We start from the raw sequence: 25,362 nt of genomic DNA, 5'->3' as shown, positions 1-25,362 counted from the left end.
GGTACGTGCCTGTAATCCCAGCTACTTGGGTGGCTGAGGCATGAGAATCGCTTCAACCCTAGAGGTGGAGGTCGCAGTGAGCTGAGATCGCACCCCTGATTCCAGCCTGGCCGACAGAGCAAGATTCTGTCAAAAAAAAAAAAAAAGAAAAGAAAAAAGAGAGAGAGAGAGAGATTGAGAAGGAGCAGCCCGTAATGTAAGAAGAAAACCAGGAGTTAAGTGAAGAAAGTATTTCAAGAAAGGAGTGATAGTCGTTTCAAATGCTACAGAGGACTGGGAATTGCCTGCTGGATTTGATAAAATGGTCTTTGGTGATCTTTGTGAAAGCCATTTTAGTATAGATAAAGGAGTAGAGATTGGAATGGGTTAAAGAGAGAATGGTCCTTCGGACATTAAAAAAGATAGCCAGGCATGGTAGCTCTCACCTGATTCTAGTGGTACTTGGTAAAGTTATGGATGAAATAAGAGTGACCTGGAGTTGATGATTATTACAGTTGGGTAATGAATACATGAGTTTTCATTGTATAGTTCTTGACTTATTGAGTGTTTATGTCAATGAATTTGAAATTTTAGATTAAATGAACAAAATCCTGGAATTCAGGGTCTATGTAGAAGAGTGACTATTTTCAGGGACAGTGGATAAAGAGGAAAATAAGGATTTCAGGGCAGCGATTGGAGGTTTCTCTTGGGTAAAAGAATCATTAAAATATTAAAATAGGGATGTTTGAATAAGTAAGTGACCCAAAAAGATAGGAGGTGGTGGTTGCAAAGTAGGATACTTGGAATTGATATATTGGAGGTAGAAGAGTTTGTATTCACAAAGTCTAGAATATGACATTTAGAGAGGGTTTACATATGGGGTGGAGGAAGTTATTGTTGGAAGAGAGAAGTTACTGTTGTATTAATTGCATTGATGTTGATGTCACCAAGAATAATAACAGGAGAAGTGGTGGAGAAAAAGTACAGTAAACTGGGCGCTGCAGTCTTTAGTGAGTAAAGAAAGGATCTACCTTCCAAGGAGGAATAGCAGGTGGCATAATTCAGTAGCACAAGCTACAAAGAAGCTGGAATGTTTTAGAAAAGGAAGGAAGAAGAAATCATGTACAAGTGGGATAGGAGTAAGGAAGAGATCTATTTTACCTCCAGGTTCTGGATTGTATGAGAATAAAAAGTGCAGGGGGTAGGGTGTGGTGACTCACACCTGCAATCCCATCACTTCAGGAAGCTGAGGCGGAGGATCACTTGAGCCCAGGAGTTCAAGGCCAGCCTGGACAACATGGCAAAATGCTGTCTTTACAAAAAAATGTAAAAATTAGCCTGGTATGGTGGTGCGTGCCTGTAATCCTAGCTACTTGGGAGGCTGAGGTGGGAGGATCACCTGAGCCCAGAAAGGTGGAGGCTACCGTGAGCCATAATCACGCCATTGCACTGCAGCCTGGGTGACAGAGTGATACTCTGTCTCAAAAAACATGGAAAAAGTCTGCAGGGGAAGCAGGATTCTCAAGAAAGCCAGGCTTCATTCAGTTAGAGCAAAAAGGTAAAAGAAATTTTCAGAAGAGAAGTGCTGCTCAGCTTTCTATGAGAGTGCTACTTGATTGTTTTATCCCGTTACCTTTCTTTTGATTCCTCACTTATTGCTGGCCTGATTTGGATATGGTACTAGATTTGGATATGGCTATCAATGGTCATTCACTGGACGAGTTATGCAGAAAGATGAGAACTCCTGTGTCAGATGTGATTCTCACTTTTGCCCTTACAGTGACTCTTTATCATGGTTTCATTACCTTCAGTAGCCCATGTATTAACCACTATCAGTTGCCAGATGAGCTGTAAAGTATGCCACTCTTATGTTATATTCCTTGCGTTGCTTCCTTCTCCCCTACCTCCAGCTTTATTGAACTATAAGTGACAAGTAGGAATTGTATATACATCTAAGGTGTACAACTTATGTTTCAATAACATGTATAAATTATTGCATTGCTCCTTGTTAGGGCAAGGATGAGTAAATTTTTTTAAAAGTTGGAAAATTCACGGGGCCATCTTGACATAATCATTGACAGTTAAAAGAAGTTACTCCAAAAAGCTTATAACTCTGAGTAGTTAAGGCGGTACTTAGCATGTACCACATCAGCGATTCTGATTAAAGAAGACTTCTAAATATACAGCTTTCTGCAATGTGTCAGTGGTCTTGTCATGGAAAGATCTAATTATTTTAGTTTAATGTGAATTAAATCCTCTGATAGAATTAAGGCTGAAGGATAATTGGTATTTGATTTCATGATTAGCTTATCTTATAAAATTTTCGTGGGCCACATGGACTCCCTTAGAGACATCTGGCAGTTGTATGTCTACCCTTCTGTAAGCCCGGATACAGGATGGGAAGCCAGAGTGTATTTGGTACAGGGCTGCAGCTAATGGATTAGGGTAAGTAACATTGAGCTGTCAGCATGAGCATACTGCTGTGGCAAATGCCCCTTCCTAGGATTACTTCAAGAGAAGATGAAAAGGAGTTGGACCTCGAACCCAAAATGCTTCTTACACTCTTTTTGTTCTCTTCTGTTTCAGTGATGATAGTATGGGCTATCAATATCCATTCACTCTACGAGTTGTGCAGAAAGATGGGAACACCTGTGCTTGGTGCCCATGGTATAGGTAAAGTGACCTGCAAAAGAATTATTTTAGTAGAATTTCAGCTTTAGATACTATAAAATTTTCATAAGATTTCCAGTTTTGAGAAGTAATTAGTGAACAATGAAAAACTTAAGAATTGTGGCTGGGCACGTGGCTTTGAGAAGCCAAGGTGGGTGGATCACCTGAGTCAGGAGTTTGAGACCAGCCTAACATGGTAAAACCCCGTCTCTACTAAAAATACAGAATTAGCGGGGCGTGGTGGTGCATGCCTGTAATCCCAGCTACTTGGGAGGCTGAGGCAGGAGAGTCACTTGAACCCAGGAGGCGGAGGTTGAAGTGAGCCAGGGTCCCGCCACTGCACTCCAGCCTGGGCAACAAGAGCGGAACTCCGTCTCAAAAAAGTTTTTCACTTCCTTTTGAGGTCAATAGATAAGTTTTGCTTTTGAGACTTAGCTGATTTTATAAACTCTATAGTCCATACCAAATTCATAACTTGTGATAAACATTTATTACTCTGTAACTTCTCCTCTCCTTTTTTTTTTTTTTTTTTTTTTTTTTTTTTTTTTTTTTGTTTGAGATAGAGTCTCACTCTGTCGCCCAGGCTGGGGTGCAGTGACTCAATCTCAGCTCACTGCAACCTCTGCCTCCTGGGTTCAAGCAATTCTCCTGCCTCAGCCTCCCGAGTAACTGGGACTACAGGCGTGCACCACTGTACCCAGCTAATTTTTGTATTTGTAGTAGAAATGGGGTTTTGCCATGTTAGGCTGGTCTTGAACTCCTGACCTCAGGTGATCCACTCACCTTGGCCTCCCAAAGTGCTGGGATTATAGGTGTGAGCCACCACGCCAAGCCTCTCCTTAGATATAAATAAGTTTGCCAGTTCTGAGCACAGTAGACCAGTCTTTACTAGACCTTGCTGGAAATCTGTTCTTGGTTTTTAAAGAGTTATGGAGATTGATTGGTCATTGCTGTTACAGCAGTGAAAATGCCTAATGATACTAAAGTCCACCTTTAGAGAACTGCAACAGACTTAGCAAACTGAGTCTAAACTAGGCATTAGCTGGGCATGGTGGCTCACACCTGTAATCGCAGCACTTTAGGAGGCCGAGGCAGGCAGATCATGAGGTCAGGAGATGGAGACCATCCTGGCTAACACGGTGAAACCCCGTCTCTACTAAAAATACAAAAAATTAGCCGGGCGTGGTGGTGGGCGCCTGTAGTCCCAGCTACTCGGAAGGCTTAGGCAGGAGGACCCGAGAGGCAGAGCTTGCAGTGAGCCAAGATCATGCCACTGCATGCCTGTTCAGGTGACAGAGCGAGGCTCCATCTCAAGAAAAAAATAATAATAATAATAAAGTAGGCATTGGAACCATGACTTAATATTATATCATCCTCCCCTACCCCATCTCCCACCCCACCCCTGCAACTCTAGAAACTTTTTTTTTTTTTTTTAAATAAACAGAATCTCACTCTATCGCCCAGGCTGGAAGTGCAGTGGTGCAACCTCGACTCACTGTAACCTCCGCCTCTCAGGTTCAAGCAGTTCTCCTGCCTCAGCCTCCTGAGTAGCTGGGATTATAGGTGCCCACCACCATGCCTGGCTAATTTTTGTAGTTTTAGTAGAGACAGGGTTTCACCATGTTGGTCAGGCTGGTCTCGAACTCCTGACCTCAGGTGATCCATCTGCCTCGGCCTCCCAAAGTGCTGGGATTACAGGTGTGAGCCACCATGCCTGGCCTTTGTAAACTTTTATATGCATTTATTTAATCTGCCATTTTACAAACAAGGAGCTAGGTGTTATACCAGATAAATTGTCCTACCTCAGAGCATTAAATAACTGAATTTGGAATTTCTTGAGTGCTGTAGCATCTCAAACAGCCAATTCCCATGTCATTTATTTGCCATAAAGTTCACATCTTCCTGTGATTAACAGATGGTTATCAAGTACTTTGTAAAAATAAAGACTTGAACAGTGAAAAGCATGATTTCCTGAAATGCTAATAATTATTAATAAATATCCTTACATTTATCAGAGTCTGAAGTTAGAAACTCATGACCAATTGTGAGGCCCAAGAGGAAAGCAGAAAAGGAGGAAGGGAGAATATTTTTTATGAAGAAAATTTAGATTCCTTCATAATTATTTCTTCCTCTGTGGATCTTTTCCCCCTTTTTAGATTTTGCCGAGGCTGTAAAATTGATTGTGGGGAAGACAGAGCTTTCATTGGAAATGCCTATATTGCTGTGGATTGGGACCCCACAGCCCTTCACCTTCGCTATCAAACATCCCAGGAAAGGGTAAGTATTTAGGGCCACCATAAAATGGTGGTTTTTATATGGGAAATTTCCCCCAGTTTAACTCTTATGCCATTTCTGTTTTAGACAATTTAAAAACAACCAGAAAAACCTTCATTGGGATCCTCTGTGGCACCTAATATATTGACATGTTTGCTTGGGTTTTTTCATTTTCCAGCTTCTGGAGTTCATTGTATTGGGGCATTGTCTTTGTCCATTTTGTGTTGCTGTAACAGAGGACGTGAGGCTGGTAACTTACAAAGAAGAGAGGTTTATTTAGCTTACTGTTCGGCAGCCTGGGAAGTTCAAGGACGTGGTCCTGGCTTCTGGCAAAGGCTTTTGTGCTGCATCATAACATGGCAGAGAGAATCAAAGGAGAACAGACACAGGCAAGAGGGAGGACCAAACAGGAGGAAGATCCTCGCTTTCTAACAGCCTGCTGTCTTGGAAACTCACTACTGCAAGAATGGCCCCAAGTATTTATGAGAGTTTCACCCCCATGACCCAAACACCTCCTACTAGGCCCCAGCTAACAAGGCCACATCGGGGATCCAATTTCAACATGCATTTTGGTGGAGACAAACTGTATCCAACTATAGCAGGCATTAAATTTCAAAAATATTAATAAGTGAACCTTGAAACAAAACTGTGTCTGGCCATGACATATCAATAAGCATCTCTCTGTTAAATATTACTGAAGTTGCAGCATTTGGTAACCACAGTTACTTAGTTCAAATGTGTCCCAAGGCTATAACTGCTACCTTTAATAGACATAGTGATCAGAAAAGTTAGAGAAAGGACTGAAATGTTTCAATTTTGGGTACCTAAGAGCACATCTCAATGGCCACTGTTCACACTTCACATTCTTCTATTGTTGCTCTCTGACCAGAGCAATTTTTAAATTTTGAAAATGTTCCTTCAGAAATAGTTTTAACTCCGTACCTAAAAATGTTTGCCTCAGGCAGTTTTAATCAACCAAATATTATTTGAAGGGTAAAGACATTAAGAATCTGATAGGTAAAAGCAACAGAGTCAAAGGAGTTTCTTAAGTCACATGAGGAATTGTAGTGGTTTTGCATTTTTATGACTCTTGATAGTTGGAAATTTCCTTTACTATTTTTTAAAGCATTCCCTTTGGATAAGTTAGTAACAGTAACTGACTTTTCTGTCTTGTTATGCTATGGAGGACTGGGGAAACTACCAATTCTAGACTTAGTTTCCTATTTAGATCCCAAAATATGCCCCACACACCAAGGCTCCTGGGAGCCCTTTCTAGCCAGAAATAAGTATAATTTGTGGGTGCTTGTCAAATGAAAGATCATTAGGCTAAACTTAAAGAAAGCTGAAAAGAAACTAATGTTCTAGATCATGCTCACTAGCAAGGAGGGAAAATTTTACCAGTTGATAGATTCATAAATCTTTGTCAGCACAAAATCTGACAGGGCATTATTCTGACAAGACATTACTGTCAATGATGATAAATTGTTTGGCTCTATGAATCTCTTCCCCTTTTTAACAAGTCCAGTGTGCAATCTGAAAAGCTCTTTAGGACATCCTGCTTATAGGAAACGGCCTACGTGACCTGTTAAATGTTACCCTACTTCCACTTTCAGTGATGCACTTAGGATACCATGGAAACGAAGGGCTATTGATGCCTTGCTAGGGAGTGGGGCCATATGACTAATCTGGGCTCCCCTACGTGTAGGGTTTCTGTATGTGCTTAGAAAGTCACATAGACAAAACAGATACCTTGGTTCAAATTGGGATTATTGCCCATATGCTTTATATTTTTTGTTCCAGTGATTTCCCTTTTAGGAATTTATCTGAGGGGAGAATACTCTGTAATTACTCCATAATTTGCAGTCAAATATCATCATAGCATTTTTTAGGAGAGTAAAACTTATTAACAACTTACATTTTTCTCACATTAGAGGAATGGTTAAATAAAGCATGGTGTGTTCATTGGATAAAATATAATGCAGTTGTTGAAAATGATTACCAGGAGTTTTTGCTAACATTTACGGGAACATGCTTATGATATGTGAAAGTTTTTTTTTTGTTTTTTTTTTTTTTTTTTTTTTGAGACGGAGTCTCGCTCTGTCACCCAGGCTGGAGTGCAGTGGCCGGATCTCAGCTCACTGCAAGCTCCGCCTCCCGGGTTCACGCCATTCTCCGGCCTCAGCCTCCCAAGTAGCTGGGACTACAGGCGCCCGCCACCTCGCCCGGCTAGTTTTTTTTGTATTTCTTAATAGAGACGGGGTTTCACCGTGTTAGCCAGGATGGTCTCCATCTCCTGACCTCGTGATCCGCCCGTCTCGGCCTCCCAAAGTGCTGGGATTACAGGCTTGAGCCACCGCGCCCGGCCGTGAAAGTTTTTTTAAAAACAAGACATAAAGTTGCATATACTGGAAATAATACCTTCAATATTGAAAAAAAAATACTATTTAGGAAAAAGGACAGAAGAAAATCTGCCAATATTTTGACAGTGGTTGCCTTTGTATTAAGAATATAAAAGGATTCCCTGCCTTTTTACATTTTTCTCTGCTTTCCAAAATTTCCACATGAATATTATACCTGGTAATCAGAAAAAAAATAGAGGGGCAATCACTCTTATCCTTTACATTTCTCCCGTTTGGACCTCAGATTCCTCAGTAGAAAATTAAACTAGATGCCAGCCTGGGCAATATGACGTCACCCTGTCTTTACAAAAAAATGCACAGTTTAGCCAGGTGTGGTGGTGTGCACCTGAAGTCCCAGCTGCTTGGGATGCTGAGGTTGGAGGATTGCTTGAGCCCAAGAGATCAAGGCTGCAGTGAGCTGTGATCTCGCCACTGCACTCCAGCCTGGGTTGTAATAGAGCAAGACCCTGTCTCAAAAAAGCAAAAAACAGGAAGAAAGAAAGAAAGAAAATTAAACTAGACAAATTATTAGGCCTCTCTCCTTTTTTAATAGTCTTACAAATATATATAAACTATTACTTCATTTCCCATGTTTTGTGTTAAAGATGAACTTTAAAGCAACTTTGAAAAAGAAGAGGATGCCTATAAGTAATTTATAGACTGTTTAATAAGTTAAATAGAGTAGAGGATCTAAGCGTAGATCCCAAGAGGTAAAGGGAATCTTTATCACTTTGGGAAATTTTACTGATAAATAGAAATTATTGTCAGTGCAGTCCATAAATATGTTTTTTATCAGCCTTCTTTCCTCCCTGTCTTCATCTAGCACTATAGCCTGTGTTCCACAGAAAATATAGTCAATAAAATCAACATTCTTTACTAGCTTACTCTAATTTGTGGTTGGCTATGAAGTATTCCTGGTAGAGGTAATAGAGATAGTATTTAATTGGCTATGAGAAAAGAAACACTATCATATATGATACACCCCTTTTTCTACTCATTCCAACAACTATGATACAACGTGTTTCCTTTTGAAGCACGTCAGTTTTTTCCTTGAGTGACCAGTTCAAAAGATGATGACAGTTAATATCTTGTTACTACAGAATTTGTACTCAAAAAAGAAGTCTATAACCCAAGTCCAAACCAGATTTCCTTTTCTAAAAAAGGAATTTTCCTCTAAGTTCCCCCTTTTAAATGAGCTCTTTAGCCTGGTTAGTTATGCAGTGCTAGAACCTTAGCTGCATGATCAAACCCAACCTTGCTAGTTTATAGCAGCATTTGACAGCCTCGTGACTCAACCATCCTCTCATGTAGGGAAAAAGTCTCACCTGAAAACCCGTTCTAAACTGAATGTCTTGAGCTGTGCCAATTTGTATTCCAGGCAGCCTAATGTTCCCATCATGAGTTTCAGGAAGGGAAATTCATGGAGGAAGTTCCCTCAGGAGAACCTGTTCACCTCTGGAAGGGAGGAGCAATAAATAGGGTGGGTGATGGACATATGTGACCTTTGCCACCGAGAGGCAGTCAGTGTGGGCCTTGTAGTCCGGGCTCTGCTTTGGGACACAGATATATACTGTGTGAGTCTATTGGTAGCATCTATAACCCTGATGCTTCACCCACCTTCCCATACATTAGAGGGACAAACAGAAGGATCCCAGCTCTGTGGTTCTTGATTGTTTGTCAGGTAGCAGCCAGGAATGGAGAGGGAAAAATTCTTTTTTTTCTGTTGCACTCTAGATCCTTCCTTCTCTCCTTCTTCTTCATTCCACACCACCCCCAACATACATCCCTGCACCCCACCCACTCTTTGCTCTCTCTCCTTTCTTATACTTAACTCCTTCTTGCTCCACAGCCTAACATGCTGATTAACAGGACCCCAAAGGTTTGGGTGGGTATTAGGGGCCTTCTCAACAAAAGCAGCACACTCTTGAGCTTGCTCTTCCTTTTGTTGCCATCTCAGATAAAAAGGCCCCATGAGGGAGGAGACAGATAATTATAGACTTGGTATTCTGATAACTCTTATATGGGATCAGATGCAAATGAGTTGTACCCTGTGGGGTTTCAGGCTCTGCTGTGTTGTCTTCTCATGGTGAGCTTTTCTGTGCCCTTATCTCATCCAGATCTGGCTTCTGCGTTTCATGTTATTTCTCCTAGCCTCTGTAAAGTCTGCAGCACACTAATAATGCTCTGGCTTTCTGATTAAAAATAAATGGCTTTCTATCAGCACTCCTGGCTTGAGGGCCAGCTCACATGTAATCCCTTATAGGATTCCAAAGCTGTTAAATAAATGCAGTTATTTTTGTTTTTGTCATTTTGAAGCATTCAAAAATTTTTCAAGAAAAGCTATGGTCATATAAATGTAAATTTTATCCAGAATGTTACTGATGTAACATTTGTGAATAAATGTGTACGTGCTGTATTTGCTTAGACTCTAGTTTGGGTTGTGTTTTCTTTTCCCTTATTTTTGAGACAGGGTCTCTCTCTGTCATCTGGGCTGGAGTGCAGTGGTGTAATCACAGCTTACTGCAACCTCTACCTCCCAGGCTCAAGCAGTCCTGCTGAGTATCTGGGACTACAGACATGTGCCACAACGCCCGGCTAATTTTTAGATTTTTCTTTTACAGAGACAGGGTCTCACTCTGTTGGCCAGGCTGGTTTCGGACTCCTGGATTCAAGCAATTCCCCCACCTTGGCCTCCTAAAGTGCTGGGATTACAGGCATGAGCCACCATACCCAGCCAGTTGTATTTTCTTTTTCCTTATATAGAGTAAAATAAGGGTAAGTGACGGAGAGGTTAATGCATAGCTAGATCACCACTTTAAATGCCTTCCCACACACCCCTTTCCTCCTGTTCCCTCTACCTGCAGGTTGTCGATGAGCATGAGAGTGTGGAGCAGAGTCGGCGAGCACAAGCCGAGCCCATCAACCTGGACAGCTGTCTCCGTGCTTTCACCAGTGAGGAAGAGCTAGGGGAAAATGAGATGTACTACTGTTCCAAGTGTAAGACCCACTGCTTAGCAACAAAGAAGCTGGATCTCTGGAGGCTTCCACCCATCCTGGTATGTTACAGTCCTACCTCTGAGAGAGCAGGAATTTAGCATGAAAGAAAGAAGACATGAACAAACATGAGGTTTTGTTATTTCTGAGAATACGACCCTTCCTGCAGCAGTGTTTAAAACACTTTCTGTACAAGGTTTTTATGTTGAGTACAGAGATGAATCTTTCTACAAATATTTAGTAGTTCCTTTTCCTAAAGAGCTTATAACCTAGAAGAAGAGATCAGTCAGGTACACAGTAACTGCAATTCAGTGCGATGTGAGAACTGCCACAAGGGGTAAAACATGGTGAATTTGAACTTCAGGAGAGGGTCAACTTCTGGCTCTGTGGAGAGAGGAAGCTTCGGCTGGCCCTTTGTGGACTCTAGAAGAGCAACTGAGCCCAGAGGCAACACCCACTGCACTGTCATATGGCTGTGGCACACTGCTGAGTGTGTGTGCACAAGCATACCAGTGCACTGGGGCCTGTGTGGAGGCCTTTATGAAACCATATTTTTGAAGTCTTTAAAAAATTATGAAGAGTAAATGTTCTGTTATATATTCTCAAACATTCACATGTATTTGACTTGTTTTTTCCATGTAAATTTTGTATCTTCAGAACCCTTTAATGCAGATGTTTTCTACCTTTACTTCTCCAGATTATTCATCTTAAGCGATTTCAATTTGTAAATGGTCGGTGGATAAAATCACAGAAAATTGTCAAATTTCCTCGGGAAAGTTTTGATCCAAGTGCTTTTTTGGTACCAAGAGACCCGGCTCTCTGTCGGCGTAAACCACTCACACCCCAGGGGGATGAGCTTTCCGAGCCCCGGGTTCTGGCAAGAGAGGTGAAGAAAGTGGATGCGCAGAGTTCGGCTGGGGAAGAGGACGTGCTCCTGAGCAAAAGCCCATCCTCACTCAGCGCTAACATCATCAGCAGCCCGAAAGGTGAGGCCTGGGGGCCTTATGCAGGTGCTTTCTTGGGACTCCTGTAGGCTACATATGTTTCTCTGTGTTTTGTTTCAGAACATCAGGTTGGTTGGTGAAAGGAACCTATCTGGAATCAGACCTATCTGTATTTGAGCTGTGTAACTTTTAGCAAGAGATTCAGCCTCCCCGAATCTATTTTCTCATCTGTAAAATGGAGATAATACCAGGTTTACAGAGTTGAGAGTTTGACACATGGAGAGTAAAGCACTTCACACAGTGCCTGATATATGGTAAACAGGAATGATAGCTGCTGTCTTGTCCCCTTATAGCAAAAGTTCTGAGTTTCCCCATCTTTCAAGGGGTCTGGAGGATCAAAACTCTTTATTTTTATTTTTTTATTTTTTATTTTTTTGAGACAGGGTCTCACTCTGTCACCCAGGCTGGAGGGCAGTGGTGCAACACAGATCACAGATCACTGCAGCCTCGAACTCCTGGGGTCAATCGATCCTCCCACCTCAGCCTCCTGAGTAGCTGGGACTACAGGCACACACCACTGCACCTGGCTAATTTTTATACTTTTTTGTAGAGATGGGGCTCTACATGTTTCCCAGGCTGGGCTCGAACTCCTGCGCCCAAGGGATCCTCCTCCTTTGGCCTCCTAAAGTGCTGGGATGACAGGTGTGAGCCACTGCACCTGGCCCAAAACTATTTTCATAAAAATACTAAAACAGTATGTACCTTTTCACTTTCATTCCCTCACAAGTGTACAATGGTGTGAGAGACAAGATGACATGGAATAATATTGTCACTTTGACAGTGAATTCTGTGCTAATGTATTGTACTTTCTCATTCCTGTTTTAATTTCTGATATGGGAAATATTGATAGATAAAATTCACATAAAATTCTAAGGGTTCTCAGTAATTTTTAAAGGTATAAAAGAGAATTGGGTAAGAGGCTATGACCAAAAAGTTTAAAGCCTTACAGGATTTTTGTGAGACATAGAGGTAACAATGGACAGCAGGAAATTCCCAGTACCACGCCTAACAATAGGAGGTACTCAGTACATGGTAGTCACATTTTTTGTCTAATTTTACAAAGGAGAGGAATCTGTGTTTGGAAAACTCCTTACTCTAATAGTTAGATTTTTTTCAGCTGAATCTGGCATAAATCATCTTTCTGCTATTTTCTGAGTCCCTATAATGTACTTTACATTTTCAGGACATTGTTGCTTATAGGGACTTGGCATTGAAGAAGACAAAAATGTAACTTACTGGCTACATAATAGGAACTAAAGAGCAGCCAGTCGCGACTCCCCTGTCTTTACCTTTGTGTGTCCAGTTGTGAAGCTAACCTCAGAGTTAGCATTTGGGGCCGGCTTACCTTGTGGCATTTGGATTTGTGAATCTTTTCTTCTGTCCTGTTCATAGGTTCTCCTTCTTCATCAAGAAAAAGTGGAGCCAGCTGTCCCTCCAGCAAAAACAGCAGCCCTAGTAGCAGCCCACGGACTTTGGGGAGGAGCAAAGGGAGGCTCCGGCTGCCCCAGATTGGCAGCAAAAATAAACTGTCAAGTAGTAAGGAGAACTTGGATGCCAGCAGAGATAATGGGGCTGGGCAGATCTGTGAGCTGGCTGACGCCTTGAGCCGAGGGCATATGCTGGGGGGCAGCCAGCCAGAGTTGGTCACTCCTCAGGACCACGAGGTAGCTTTGGCCAATGGATTCCTTTATGAGCATGAAGCATGTGGCAATGGCTACAGCAATGGTCAGCTTGGAAACCACAGTGAAGAAGACAGCACTGATGACCAAAGAGAAGACACTCGTATTAAGCCTATTTATAATCTATATGCAATTTCGGTAAGTGGTTTATTATATGGTTTTCAGAGAGTGGTCTGTGTTTTGTTCAGTTGTCTTCATGTATTCATCAGCAAGTATTTTTTCAGGTCCTGCTTATTTCCTAGCATTGAGCTTAGTGACAGACAAAGTTAACATAGAAATCTTGGCCTGTCCAGGTGTGGTGGCTCACACCTGTAATCCCAGCACTTTAGAAGGCTGAGGCAGGAGGATAGCTTGAGCCCAGAAGTTAGAGACCAGCCTGGGCCCCATCTCTTCAAATAATTTTTGAATGGAGCTACGTATGGTAGCATGTGCCTGTGGTCCCAGCTACTTGGAAGGCTGAGGCAGAAGGATCACCTGAGCCCAGGAGGTCAAGTCTTTAGACAGTTGTGATCACTCGACTGCACCCCAGCCTGGGTGATAGAGCAAGTCCCTGTCTCAATAATAATAATAATAATATAGTAATTACAATTATAAAATGATTGTTTATCCACACAAGACTTGGAGCTTATGACTTTTGAATTTTGCTTTTTGCTTATTTTCGTTTTAGAAAAAGAGAGTTCTAAAATATTTTTTCACCTACTGATCATTTACATGATCAGTGTTCTCCTACTCAGATCCTAGCGCTATACCCTGGCCATAGTACAGTTTACTACTAACATACCTCCACTCTCTTATCTCTTACAGTGCCATTCAGGAATTCTGGGTGGGGGCCATTACGTCACTTATGCCAAAAACCCAAACTGCAAGTGGTACTGTTACAATGACAGCAGCTGTAAGGTAAACATTCTCAAACTTTGAATGAAGGTTAGAAACAGAATATCAACAGAACTGGGGAACATTTGTTGAAATAATGGATTATCTCTTGAATAGGAAATAGATATTTCTGTTAGAATCAATATATAGATGCTGTCAGTATTAAAGGAACAAAAGTGATATGCAGAGTAGGGAATGAAAACATGAGTAGTGAGGAAAAATGAAGAGTTAGTTGACTGGGCGCAGTGGCTCATGCCTGTAATCCCAGCACTTTGGGAGGCTGAGGCAGGCTGAGGAGGTGGATCACTTGACGTCAGGAGTTGGAGACCAGACTGGCCAACATAGTGAAACCCCATCTCTACTGAAAACACAAAAATTAGTCAGGTGTGTTGGTGCATGCCTGTAATCCCAGCTACTCGGGAGGCTGAGGCAGGAGAATGGCTTGAACTTGGGAGGTGGAGGTTGCAGTGAGCCAAGATTGCGCCACTGCACTCCAGCCTGGGCAACAGAGAGACTCTGTCTCAAAAAAAAAAAAAAAAAAGGGGGGAGTTAGTTAATGCAAAAAGCTCCTATCTTCTAGACTGTTAGAATTTGATGGGGTTGGGCTGGGCGTGGTGGCTCATGCCTGTAATCCCAGCACTTTGGGAGGCTGAGGTGGGCAGATCATGAGGTCAGGAGACTGGGACCATCCTGGCTAATATGGTGAAACCCTGTCTCTACTAAAAATACAAAAAATTAGCCAGGCATGGTGGCACGCGCCTGTAGTCCCAGCTACTCGGGAGGCTGAGGCAGGAGAATCACTTGAACCCAGGAGGCAGAGGTTGCAGTGGGCTGAGATCACGCCACTACACACCAGCCTGGTGACAGAGCAAGACTCCGTCTCAAAATAAATAAATAAATAGAATTTGATGGGATTTTAGGTCATTCTTTTTTGGCTTGTCTGTGGTCAAAATATTTTCCCCAAAGCAAACATTGGAAATAATGGGGCTCATTTTAAAGGGGCAGGTGTGAGACAGCCAAACTAGTGAGCTTATTGGAAGCCATCAGGTTTAGTAATTGCAGAGGGTTGGTCTTCCCTTTCCTGGCAAGGATTTAGAGCCATAATAGTGATGGCTTTTTGTTAAAGGTTTTTCTTGCCCTTTCAGGAACTTCACCCTGATGAAATTGACACCGACTCTGCCTACATTCTTTTCTATGAGCAGCAGGGGATAGACTATGCACAATTTCTGCCAAAGATTGATGGCAAAAAGATGGCAGACACAAGCAGTATGGATGAAGACTTTGAGTCTGATTACAAAAAGTACTGTGTGTTACAGTAAAGCTACCACTCTGGCTGCTAGACAGCTTGGTAGTGAGGGAGATGACTCCTTGTAGCTGACATTTGGCAAAAGTGTCACTGAAAGGCAAGCTAAATGTAGTTATTTTATCCTGTGACCCTGAAGCACAAAATAAAAATTCTAATTAAAATAGTTAACTTTAAGAGTAGTAATAATTTTATTTTGAAGTCTCATACAAGCTCTCCGATAGAGAACTTTCAGGCAGATCCCACCATTAGCCTGTAAACAAAAGGTTTGGCACCAGCCACCTGGGACCAAATAAGAATTCAATTTGTGCTTGTCCAGATATGAACAAATATGTAGTGAGTATAGAGTTTACCAATAATCATAACAAATATTAAAGATTTCCTTGGAGTCAAAGTAAAAAACAAAAAATTATAATGTTGTCTAGGGACGACATGATATGCTACCTCCTTTTTCCTGAAGTTTTATTCCATTATATTGACAAGATGGAGAAAGCAAGATCATGAAGGTGTGCAAATGATTCTTATGGCATGGACGAGGATTTTTCCATTTATTTTTAAAACTGTTTCGCTACCCTTTCTTTGTCTTTCTTGCTTTTTGTTTTTGTTGTTGTGTTTATGTTTGAGACACAACCAGTCATTGGTAGCTGGGGCATATAGTGGTCAGTCTAAAAGGGAGGCTCTCTTAAGAGCTATGTGCCTTCCACTCAGAGACCCAGTAGAAGACCCAGTAGAAAGAAAAAGCATCCTGGGAAATCCAGCTACCATGGCCCTCCCAGCAGAGGCATCTTACATTTAGGATACTTCAAGTATCCTCAGAAATGTATTCTGCACCCCCGGCCCCGCCCATGCTGAGGGAAGGGGGGCAGTTGCCAATATTTGCACCATCTTCACATGCACATGTTGCAACAAGAGCTTCTGGGAAGGTAAGCAGCATCGGAGCTAGATCGCGTTTCACAATTAGTGGTTGTTCTTTTCCGTGTTTGCTTTGCACTTTAAAAAAGAGAGAACACATGCAGATGAACTTGCTTGTGTGTATTTGATGGCTCTAAGGGCTATAAATTACAAACAAAACACATCCTAGACATTAGGAGTTCATAAGTATATTTAATGAAATTGGTGGTTTTAGGAAGTCAACTTTAGTTTTGCTTTGTTTGCATGTCCAGTAATTTTTTTATTTTGATATTTGTCTTTTTTTTTTTAATTTTACAGTAGTCATTGAAAGTTATGTTTCTTTGCTTACTTCATTTTTTCCTCCAATTATTCAAGACTGGAACAAAAGTATAAATATTATTTATTTCAGGTAGCATTTTTTTCATGTAGTTTTTTAATATATACTTGAAGGAAATGTTTCACCTTATTTTTGGTCTTTGTTTATTCATTTAGATCCTGCAAGTTGATTCTCATTAATTGTCAGATTCCACTACCCTTTCTTCCTCATAGGTAGTAATTACCAATGTAACTAAGCATTTGTGTTTTGATATCTGAGGCCAGTAACTATTAATATCTAGTTCTCAAAGCATTTGGAAAGGTTATCTTAAATGGCTACCTAAAGTGAAATCCTTTTCAGAGAAAATATAATTGCAAGTAGGTAGGAGTGGCCTCAATTGTCTAATGTAATAAAGTCAGACAAAATGCATACTTTAAAGTTTCAAGATTTTCAGTATATAAAATCTGTCCATTCCTACCTGGACATGTCCCATTAAAAAGTGGAAGATTTTAAATAATTTCTTTACAGATGTTTTATTTAAGCAGGTAGCACAATCTACTAATGTTGTTTGATCTGTGTTTGTTATACTGGTTGTAATTAATTTTTTTAATTCATGAACTAGCAGAAAATTTATTAAATTAACTATTAACTACATTCACCTTGTAAATTACTGTATAAAACTTGTTGACAATGCACTGACATTAGAAAGATGTTAATGTACATAAATAGAGTGTAAATAAAATAGTGTTGATGTACTGAAATATGAACTGTATAAAAAGTATTGGTAATTGTATATGGGGTGTACCTGTTTATCTGTAACTATTATCCAAACAAATTAAATACTGTGGATGCCTCTATGTGTTGTTTTTCCTCATACAAGTAAACCCAGAAAGTCAAATTCTTCAGCCTCCCTCTCTGTGATCCTGTTTTAATTCTGCTACTTGAATAATTTCTTTCTGACTTACAGAGGGGATGCTTCATCTCTGAGGCTGGAAACTCTGTAGGGCAGGATTCCCCACCTTCCGGGCTGCAGACCAGTACTGTCCATGGCCTGTTAGGAACCGGGCTGAACAGCAGGCGGTGAGCGGCGCGCTGTATTTATAGCCGCTCCGCCTGGCTCCCATTACCGCCTGAGCTCTGCCTCCTGTTAGATCAGCAGTGGCATGCGATTCTCATAGGAGGACGAACCCTATTGTGAACTGTGCGTGCTACAGTCTAGGTTGTGCACTCCTCATGAGAATCTAATGCCTGATGATCTGAGGTGGAGCAGTTTTATCCTGAAACCATTACCCCCGTCCCCCCAGTCTGTGGAAAAATTGTCTTCCACGACACCAGTCCCTGGTGCCAAAAAGGTTGGCAACCACTGATGTAGAGGGTAGAACAAGATCCCTTCAGTGACCAGGTGACTTTAAACATGGCTCACATCCCTTTTAGAAAGTTATGGCAGGGAAGCAAGTAGAGAGCAGGTGGTAAACTGAGGATTGGTGCCTACATTGGTACCTACGGGGGTCCTACAGTCTTTTTTGTGCAGATCAGGAGATGAGGTGAAGAGAAGGAAAGCTTCTCATTTGCATAATGCCTTGAAATGAGTCTAGGTTTGTAGGGGGCACTGAGAAACCAGATATCCCTAGTTGTCTGTCTGGGAGATCCAAGGAGACAGTTGGCAGTGTTGCGAAGAAATGAAGGTGACAGCTGTAGGTCCTTCACCCTCGGCTTCTATTTGTTCACCTATAAAATTAAAATACCTTACACTCAGGCTTGTAAGAATTAAATGGACACAAATGCCTGGCACAGTTGCTTGGTAAGTGCTCAGTCCAACGATATTCAATCCTGTCTTACAAAGAGGGTTTTTTTGGTTTGTTTTGTTGTGTTTTTTTTTTTTTTTACCTCTTTACTATACCAACTCTAAAAGAGTTTAATAGCCCTCTGTTCACATTTTCCAAAAACAAGAATACATATTAAAAATGTATAAAATGGGCCAGGCCCAGTGGCTCATGCCTGTAATCCCAGCACTTTGGGAGGCCAAGGCAGGCGGATCATCTAAGGTTGAGAGTTCAAGACCAGCCTGACCAACATTGAGAAACCCCATCTCTACTAAAAATATAAAATTAGCTGGGCGTGGTGGTACATGCCTGTAATGCCAGCTACTTGGGAAGCTGAGGCAGAGGTTGCAGTGAGCCAAGATCACGACATTGCACTCCAGCCTGGGCAACAAGAGCGAAACTCCGTCTCAAAAAAAAAAAGGTATAAAATGAAACATGTTGAATCAGCAGCAGTGGCAGCTTGTTTAAGGAAAGGAACAAACAGAAAATTAATACAGAAAGTCAAAAAATGAAGCACAGCTCTTTTAAGTGCCAGTCTGTTTTTAGGTTTATTTCTTTTCTTTTCTTTTTTTTTTTAATAGAGGCAGGGTCTCACTCTGTTGCCCAGGCTGTAAATGCAGTGGGGTAATCATGGCAGCCTTGACCTCCCAGGCTCAAGCAATCCTCCCACCTCAGCCTCCCCAGTAGCTGGGACCACAGATGTGCACCACCACACAGCTAATGTTTGTAGAGATGGGGTTTCATCATGTTGCCCAGGCTGGTCTTGAACTCCTCGGCTCAAGCTATCTGCCCACCTCAGCTTCCTAAAGTGCAGGGATTACAGGTGTGAGCTGCCATGACTGGCCAAGGCTGTCTTTTAAAAAGCTAAAAGTGGGCTGGTTCAAGGCCAGTGTGAGCAATATGGCGAGACCTCATTTCTTAAAAAAAAATAATAATAATCAACAGGTGGCCCATGCCTGTAGTCATCCCAGCTACTCTGGAGGCTGAGGTGGGAGGATCGCTTGAACCCAGAAGGTTGAGGTTGCAGTGAGCCTCGATTGTGCCACTGCATTCCAGCCTGGGTGACAGTGAGACCTTGTCTCAAAAGAAAAAAAAAAAAAGCCTTGGAAGGACCAGCCTCGAGAGACGGGCAAGCACTTTGTTTCTAGTTTCTGAATGGCCCTGTGCGTTGAGAGGTCTTGAGCCTCCCAGCCTCTCTGGCTGAAGGTGGCGATTCAGCACGGAGTCTCTCCACTACTTGGTGGCATTGCTCACGGTGACTTCTTACTTCTAAACACCACTGAATTGGAGCAAGTAAGATGATTTGCCACATTTTTCCCAGCTAGTTTGAAGGCTGAATATAGAATTTTACTGGGACACACCAGAATGTGTAACTTGGGGAGCAGCGATCCCAGTTTCCCTTGATAATGTACCAACAGCTTCCTTAGTATTGAAATCACAAGGTCAGAAATGCACACACCTCTGTGATCAGAGATCCATACAGGAGAAAGCAACAAAAAGAGGCCTTTTAAGTTTGCCAGACTTTCTGACCAGTGGGAAGCAAGAGAGTAGGTAAGTGTGCAGCAGTCACAAACCCAGGCCTATGAGAACCTAGTTGGGAATAGGATGTAAGAGAATAGGGAGTGATGGGGACTGTAGTGAGTTCTAGGCACATGCCCATCTAAAGGCTCCATGTGACTGTTGCCCTGCAGGAATGTGGGCCCCAGTGTTCACCAAACCTTTTTTGTTTGTTTGTTTTTCCCATGAAGAGAAGCCAGAAACCCAGATATTAATACAAAGTATCCAGTTTAGAAGTGTTGGTAAATTTTTAAAATTTTGAACACTGTGCTGCCCAACGAAGGTATCGTCAAGCCAGATACAAACCGGCAGTTCATGCCCCCTGGTAAGTAGAAAGGTCATAGACTTTGAGCCCATTATGTCGGAGGTCAAATTCTAGTTCTGCTGTTGCAACAACTGTAAACGAAAGTTTTCAGATTTCTAATGCCCAATGAAAATACCACTTTATTTCCAAAGGTTATTAAAAGGAATGGATCATGTATGTAAGTAGGCACAGAGCTTGCCACCTATTAGGTACTCAAAAGCATTCTTCCCTCACTTAAGGAAACAATACAGGCATAATATAACAATAATGTTATGATCAAGTTCATTATCAGGAGGCATGCACCCAAACAATAGGGGAGTGAGCACCTGGCAGCTCTCTGCTAGGTTCTCTGGCGGCAGCAGTTCCCAACCTGATAATTCGTCGGCACCATGAGAATCAGCCAGCAGCTTGTTGGATATGCTGAGTCCGGAGTCCCGCCCATATTACACCTAATGTCCTGTGTCTATTACAGCCAGATTTATGAGATCCTCCTTTCCCATGCAGTCCAAGAATCTGCATCTAATAAGTTCCTCAGAGGAAGCTCTTTCGCAGCTAGCTTGCACTGGTCAGTGGGTTGGTCATTTATGGAAACCACTCCTCCAGGGAAGGAATCATTATTTCCAGTCTCACTAGGGAAAGACGATATACATATGCACATGTGTAAGGAGGAGTGACAGTAATTAGCCAAAAGCTTTGTAGACATAATTGTCTCTGATGAAGTGCTGACTGATGACATCAGACAGTAGGCTGTTGACAGTGTATCCCGGGGAAAGCTACATGCAAAAGGGAAGCGAACTGCCTCCTCATGAAGTGAGATCAGGATTGCAGGGTCAGAAACGTGGAGAGGGTGATTCAGATGGACAAAGGAGCAGAGGCAGGATTCAAGTGGTGCGTTTTGGAGGCAATGCAGCCTGTTCATGCTGAGTGGAAGATGCAAGAGGAACATAGACGATAACAGCAAGGCAGGGGCCATGAAGGCCTTTGAAGGTCAGGCCAGTGGTAATAGAAGTATTTCACATTGTCAGGTATCTTGGGATGGTTGCCAAACATTTTTCTATGGTTTGCATAAGTACATATCTATTTTATTTATATATTTATTTATTTTAGTTTTTTTTGAGACAGAGTTTCACTCTTGTCGCCCAGGCTGGAGTGAAGTGGCACTATCTCGGCTCACTGAAACCTCCACCTCCCGGACTCAAGTGTTTGTCCTGCCTCAGCCTCCCAAGTAGTTGGGATTACAGCCACACGCCACCACACCCAGCTAATTTTTGTATTTTCAGTAGAGACAGGTTTTCACCATGTTGACCAGGCTGGTCTCGAACTCCTGACCTCAGGTGATCCACCCGACTCAGCCTCCCCAAGTGCTGGGAATACAGGTGTGAGCCACCACGCCTGGCACATACATTTCTATTTTAGACCATTTTATTATAAGCATAAGTTCTGTTTGCTGTAATTTCTCTCTTTTTCATATTCACAATCTGCTTTGGCTAGAATTTCTCTTGATAACAAACTTTAGACCTTACCACGAGCCCAAGAGGAACTCACAGATGGGTACGAGGCTTGAAATGCCCCAGGAAGACTGAAGGAAGTGGAGGAGGAAGAAAAAAGGAGGCAGAAGGGGGAAAACCTAGAAGAACTTTGACAGGGAGGAGGCATGCCAGAGAGAGGAGCCCAGTCACAGCTGAGTGCAGCCCAGGAAGGAGACATGTGCCTGGTTGGAGGAGCCGTCCAAGGCCCTGGGGATAAGGGGACAGGACTTCTCTGCTGATCTGATGATTTTTTCAGTACCACCCTTCAGTTTTCTGTAGCAGGATCCTCTGCTGCTGATGGCTAAACCCCAGTGCCCACTGCGATTACAAACTGGGGAGGAAGAAGGGGACTTCCACATTAGGGATCAACAGGGAGCCTCCAGAATGGAGTAGGAGATGCCCGTGGTCATCATCAGAGGCTGCCGTAGCTCCAGGTTCAGAGCAGTCATCTTAGCTGATGCCATGGAAAAGCAGTAGACCAGGAGTCCAGTCCGCAGTGTTTGCTCTGCACTTGGCAGAATTGTATGACCTTGGGGATCACTTGCCCCCTCTGTGCCTCGTTTCCCCCTGTGAATAGTCAGGGAGTTGTCTTCAGCTTTTATTTTGAAACAACACTGAGACCCAACCCTGTCTTCCAGCCATTCCAGCCACATTTACCTGAAGGACCCATAGCTAAAGCAGATGAGGTTGGAGTTGCTGCCTGAGGTGTGGTGCTGCCTGAGCAACCGCTGTGGATTGGATGTCCGCTAAAGCAACTGTCACCTCTAAGCATTCAGAAAGCCAAGCACACAGTGCTCTAGCAGGGCCTGAGGAGCTCCCAGAGAATTGTCTCCAGCAAGAGGAGTTGACAGTGCTACCAGGAAAACACTCATTTGGTCTGCTAGAAATCATGGTGACCACAGGGTGGGCCTTTTCAAAGGCCGTTTTCCTAGTCAGTATACTGGGTAGCCAGCTAGAGTGAAGAAGCCACAGGGAGTGCCCGGAGCAGCCAGCCTGCTGCCTGGCCTCTGTTTCCCAAGACTGGACATCCGTAGGGAGCAGCCCCAGGGCCTGTGGCCTTTCATTGTTGTGCCAGCTGGAGAAAGTTACTGCTGCCACTCCTTGTTTGCAGAGCTCTCTGCAGCACGAAGCTGCAAATAAACATCCTGTCACTTGGGGAGGGATGGGGGAAAGGAGAGGGCTAAATCATCCAAAACATGTTCACTTGGCTTAAAGGACAGTCCTGAGCTTGGAACTGGAAGAAACGCTGGAGATGGGCTTAGACATTTATTGGACTTCTATCTGCCAAACCCCATGCTATGCTATGCATGTTTCACTCATGATTTGTAAATGTTCATATGAGGGATGCATGATCACCCCTTTTTCTAGATGAGGAAGCTGAGGCTCAATCAGGTTAAGTCACTTGCCTGTGGTGTCACACAGATGGAATGTTTCTGAGCTGGATTCAAACCCAGATTCATCCAGCTGCTTCTTTACCACCCTATCTCCCCCTGAACTGGAGTCTGTGATCCACCACTTAGCAACTCCTGGCACAACAGTAGTCACCTGAGCCTCAGTGGCCTCATCTTTGACAAGGGATCAGTGTCACCATGATCCTAGCTACCTTAGACTCTTGTAATAGGCCCTGAATAAGAAAGTGAGTGTGGAACCCTTTACAACCAAGGACACTTGTGCAAATGCAGTGTGTTGTTACGTAAGGAGAGGAAGTGGGTGTCCCCAAAGCAGCTCCTCCTCTTATTCCTGGAAGATGAGAAACTCTGGTGGAAATAAAGAGTCATGCAGGCCTCTTGATGGAGAGTGATGTCTTAGGTTTGTTCTGTTCGCCTCTGATGGCCGAGGGACCTTAGCAGCTGGATAGAGAGAAGAACTGTGGGGGAGCAGATGGGGAGATGGGACCAGGGAGGGAGAAAGGATTCCAGATTGAGTCAAGCAAGGACTGTAGTTCCCAACTGGACTTTTGAGTATCTGAAAGTATCTTATCAGAGATTTAACATCGATGTGATCGTTTCAGAGGCAGGATGGGAAGGACAAGGGTCCAATGTGCTATTGTTGTGAAGGCAGCCACCAGCCACAGCAGTCATGAGAAACTCGTGCTCCCCACTGGCCCCCTGCCAGACCGGGCTACCTGACTGTGCTTCATCCACTGAGGACAATGCCTTCTCCCTTAAACTGGGGCCTTTTCCTTCCTGGCCTTTCCTGGGAAAGGAAAGAACAATTGAGTCTGATCATTTATCCCCAGCTGTTTATGCCCCAGTAGCGTGGGCTTTAAACCAAATACCACATGTCCATCCGGACACCATGACAGGCTCGTCACGCGGCCGGCACACTCCCCGGCTGCCTGCCCCATTCCTGCATTCATTCAGCCCTGACTCTGCAGCGTTCCAGAGCAGCCCGTTGCTTTTTCCCCTGGGATTAAGAGCCCAACTCTGGTTTTCTCATCTCTCCTCTGGATGGTAGTGGAAATGCTAGGCCTCAATCCAAAACTGATACGTATTCAGAAAAAAAGAAAGAGAAAGAGAAATCAGTCAGGCCTAATTTGAACTGGGGAAATAGCCAATGTAAATTTGGAGGAAAAGTCAAACTCCATAGCTGACTCGAAAAATGTCAACATTGGCCGGGCGTGATGGCTCACACCTGTAATTCCAGCACTGTAGGAGGCCGAGGTGGGCGGATCATGAGATCAGGAGATTGAGACCATCCTGGTTAACACGGTGAAACCTCGGCTCTACTAAAAATACAAAAAAATCAGCTGGGTGTGGTGGTGCACGCCTGTAGTCCCAGCTACTTGGGAGGCTGAGGCAGGAGAATTGCTTGAACCCAGGAGGCAGAGGTTGCAGTGAGCCGAGATCGCACCATTGCACTCCAGCCTGGCAGCAGAGCAAGATTCTGTCTTAAAAAAGAAAAGAAAAATGTCAGCCTCTAGGGCCTGTACCCACCCGGATGATACCTGCTTGGGAGGGACAGCATCAGCACCATGCCTGCAGAGGCTTAGGTGTAATTGTGTTTACATCGATAGTTTATGCCTGTCTGGAGCATAGGCCAGCTCCACTCCCTGAAGCATCACCAAATTCCATGCAGTAGTGTCTCCATGAATCTGCTACTGCTGCTGCTTTTTTTTTTTTTTTTTCTTTTTTTGAGACAGAGGGAGTCTCTCTCTGTTGCCCAGGCTGGAGTGCAGTGGCATGATCTCAACTCACTGCAACCTCTGCCTCCTAGGCTCAAGCAATTCTCCTGCCTCAGCCTCCCAAGTAGCTGGAATTACAGGCATCACCACCACCCCCAGATAATTTTTATATTTTTAGTAGAGATGGGGTTTCACCACGTTGGCCAGGCTGGTCTCAAACTCCTGACTTCAGGTGATCTGCCCACCTTGACCTCCCAAAGTGCTGGGATTACAGGCGCAAGCCACGGCGCCCGACTGTGAATCTGCTTCTATGCTGGCTGTATTTTCCTGGTCACAGCAGCCTCAGGCTCAGCGAAAGGCCACTCGCTGTAATGACTCAGGTTTCATTGGTTCTACCCTTGATCCCCCTGCCAAGACCCACTCTCCCCCTAAATACTGATGGCAGCCTCCAGAGGGAATCTCAAATGTGCTCTTAAACTAGCCCTTTCAGCTGCCACGTGGTGTCCTCTGAGCAGGACCACCTGATCTTCTGGGCACCCCTCGCCCAACATGACCACTGCCTCTAGGCATTGCCTCCCAGGCTGGACACCAGGGGCCAGAGTTGCTCACTGTTCCCTTTACAGTCCATGAAGGCGTTCCCAAA

The 25,362-nt window shown here is 43.4% G+C and overlaps 2 protein-coding genes across 6 annotated transcripts in view; one reads left to right on the top strand and one right to left on the bottom strand.

The window, feature by feature from the left end:
• Positions 1-17,239, top strand: part of USP32 (ubiquitin specific peptidase 32) — a 255,531-nt gene extending 238,292 nt beyond the window's left edge. For all 5 annotated transcript variants that reach the window (XM_050764564.1, XM_050764567.1, XM_050764565.1 and 2 more), the window contains 7 exons: positions 2,566-2,652; positions 4,806-4,926; positions 10,187-10,378; positions 11,014-11,302; positions 12,713-13,137; positions 13,804-13,896; positions 15,018-17,239. In XM_050764564.1, the coding sequence (XP_050620521.1) occupies positions 2,566-2,652; positions 4,806-4,926; positions 10,187-10,378; positions 11,014-11,302; positions 12,713-13,137; positions 13,804-13,896; positions 15,018-15,191 (1,381 nt within the window). In that variant the 3' untranslated portion in view covers positions 15,192-17,239. The remainder of the gene's footprint in view (positions 1-2,565; positions 2,653-4,805; positions 4,927-10,186; positions 10,379-11,013; positions 11,303-12,712; positions 13,138-13,803; positions 13,897-15,017) is intronic.
• A 2,169-nt stretch (positions 17,240-19,408) lies between these two features.
• Positions 19,409-21,115, bottom strand: LOC126939348 (protein FAM106C-like). The gene has a single exon (XM_050764626.1). The coding sequence runs from the start codon at positions 21,037-21,039 to the stop codon at positions 20,545-20,547; it is 495 nt and encodes a 164-aa protein (XP_050620583.1). The 5' UTR covers positions 21,040-21,115; the 3' UTR covers positions 19,409-20,544.
• Positions 21,116-25,362: the final 4,247 nt, after the last annotated feature.

The sequence above is a fragment of the Macaca thibetana genome, chromosome 16 (genome assembly GCF_024542745.1).
Source record: "Macaca thibetana thibetana isolate TM-01 chromosome 16, ASM2454274v1, whole genome shotgun sequence".
Classification (NCBI taxonomy): Eukaryota; Metazoa; Chordata; class Mammalia; order Primates; family Cercopithecidae; genus Macaca; species Macaca thibetana.
This window is presented reverse-complemented; position numbering and strand designations above follow the sequence as displayed.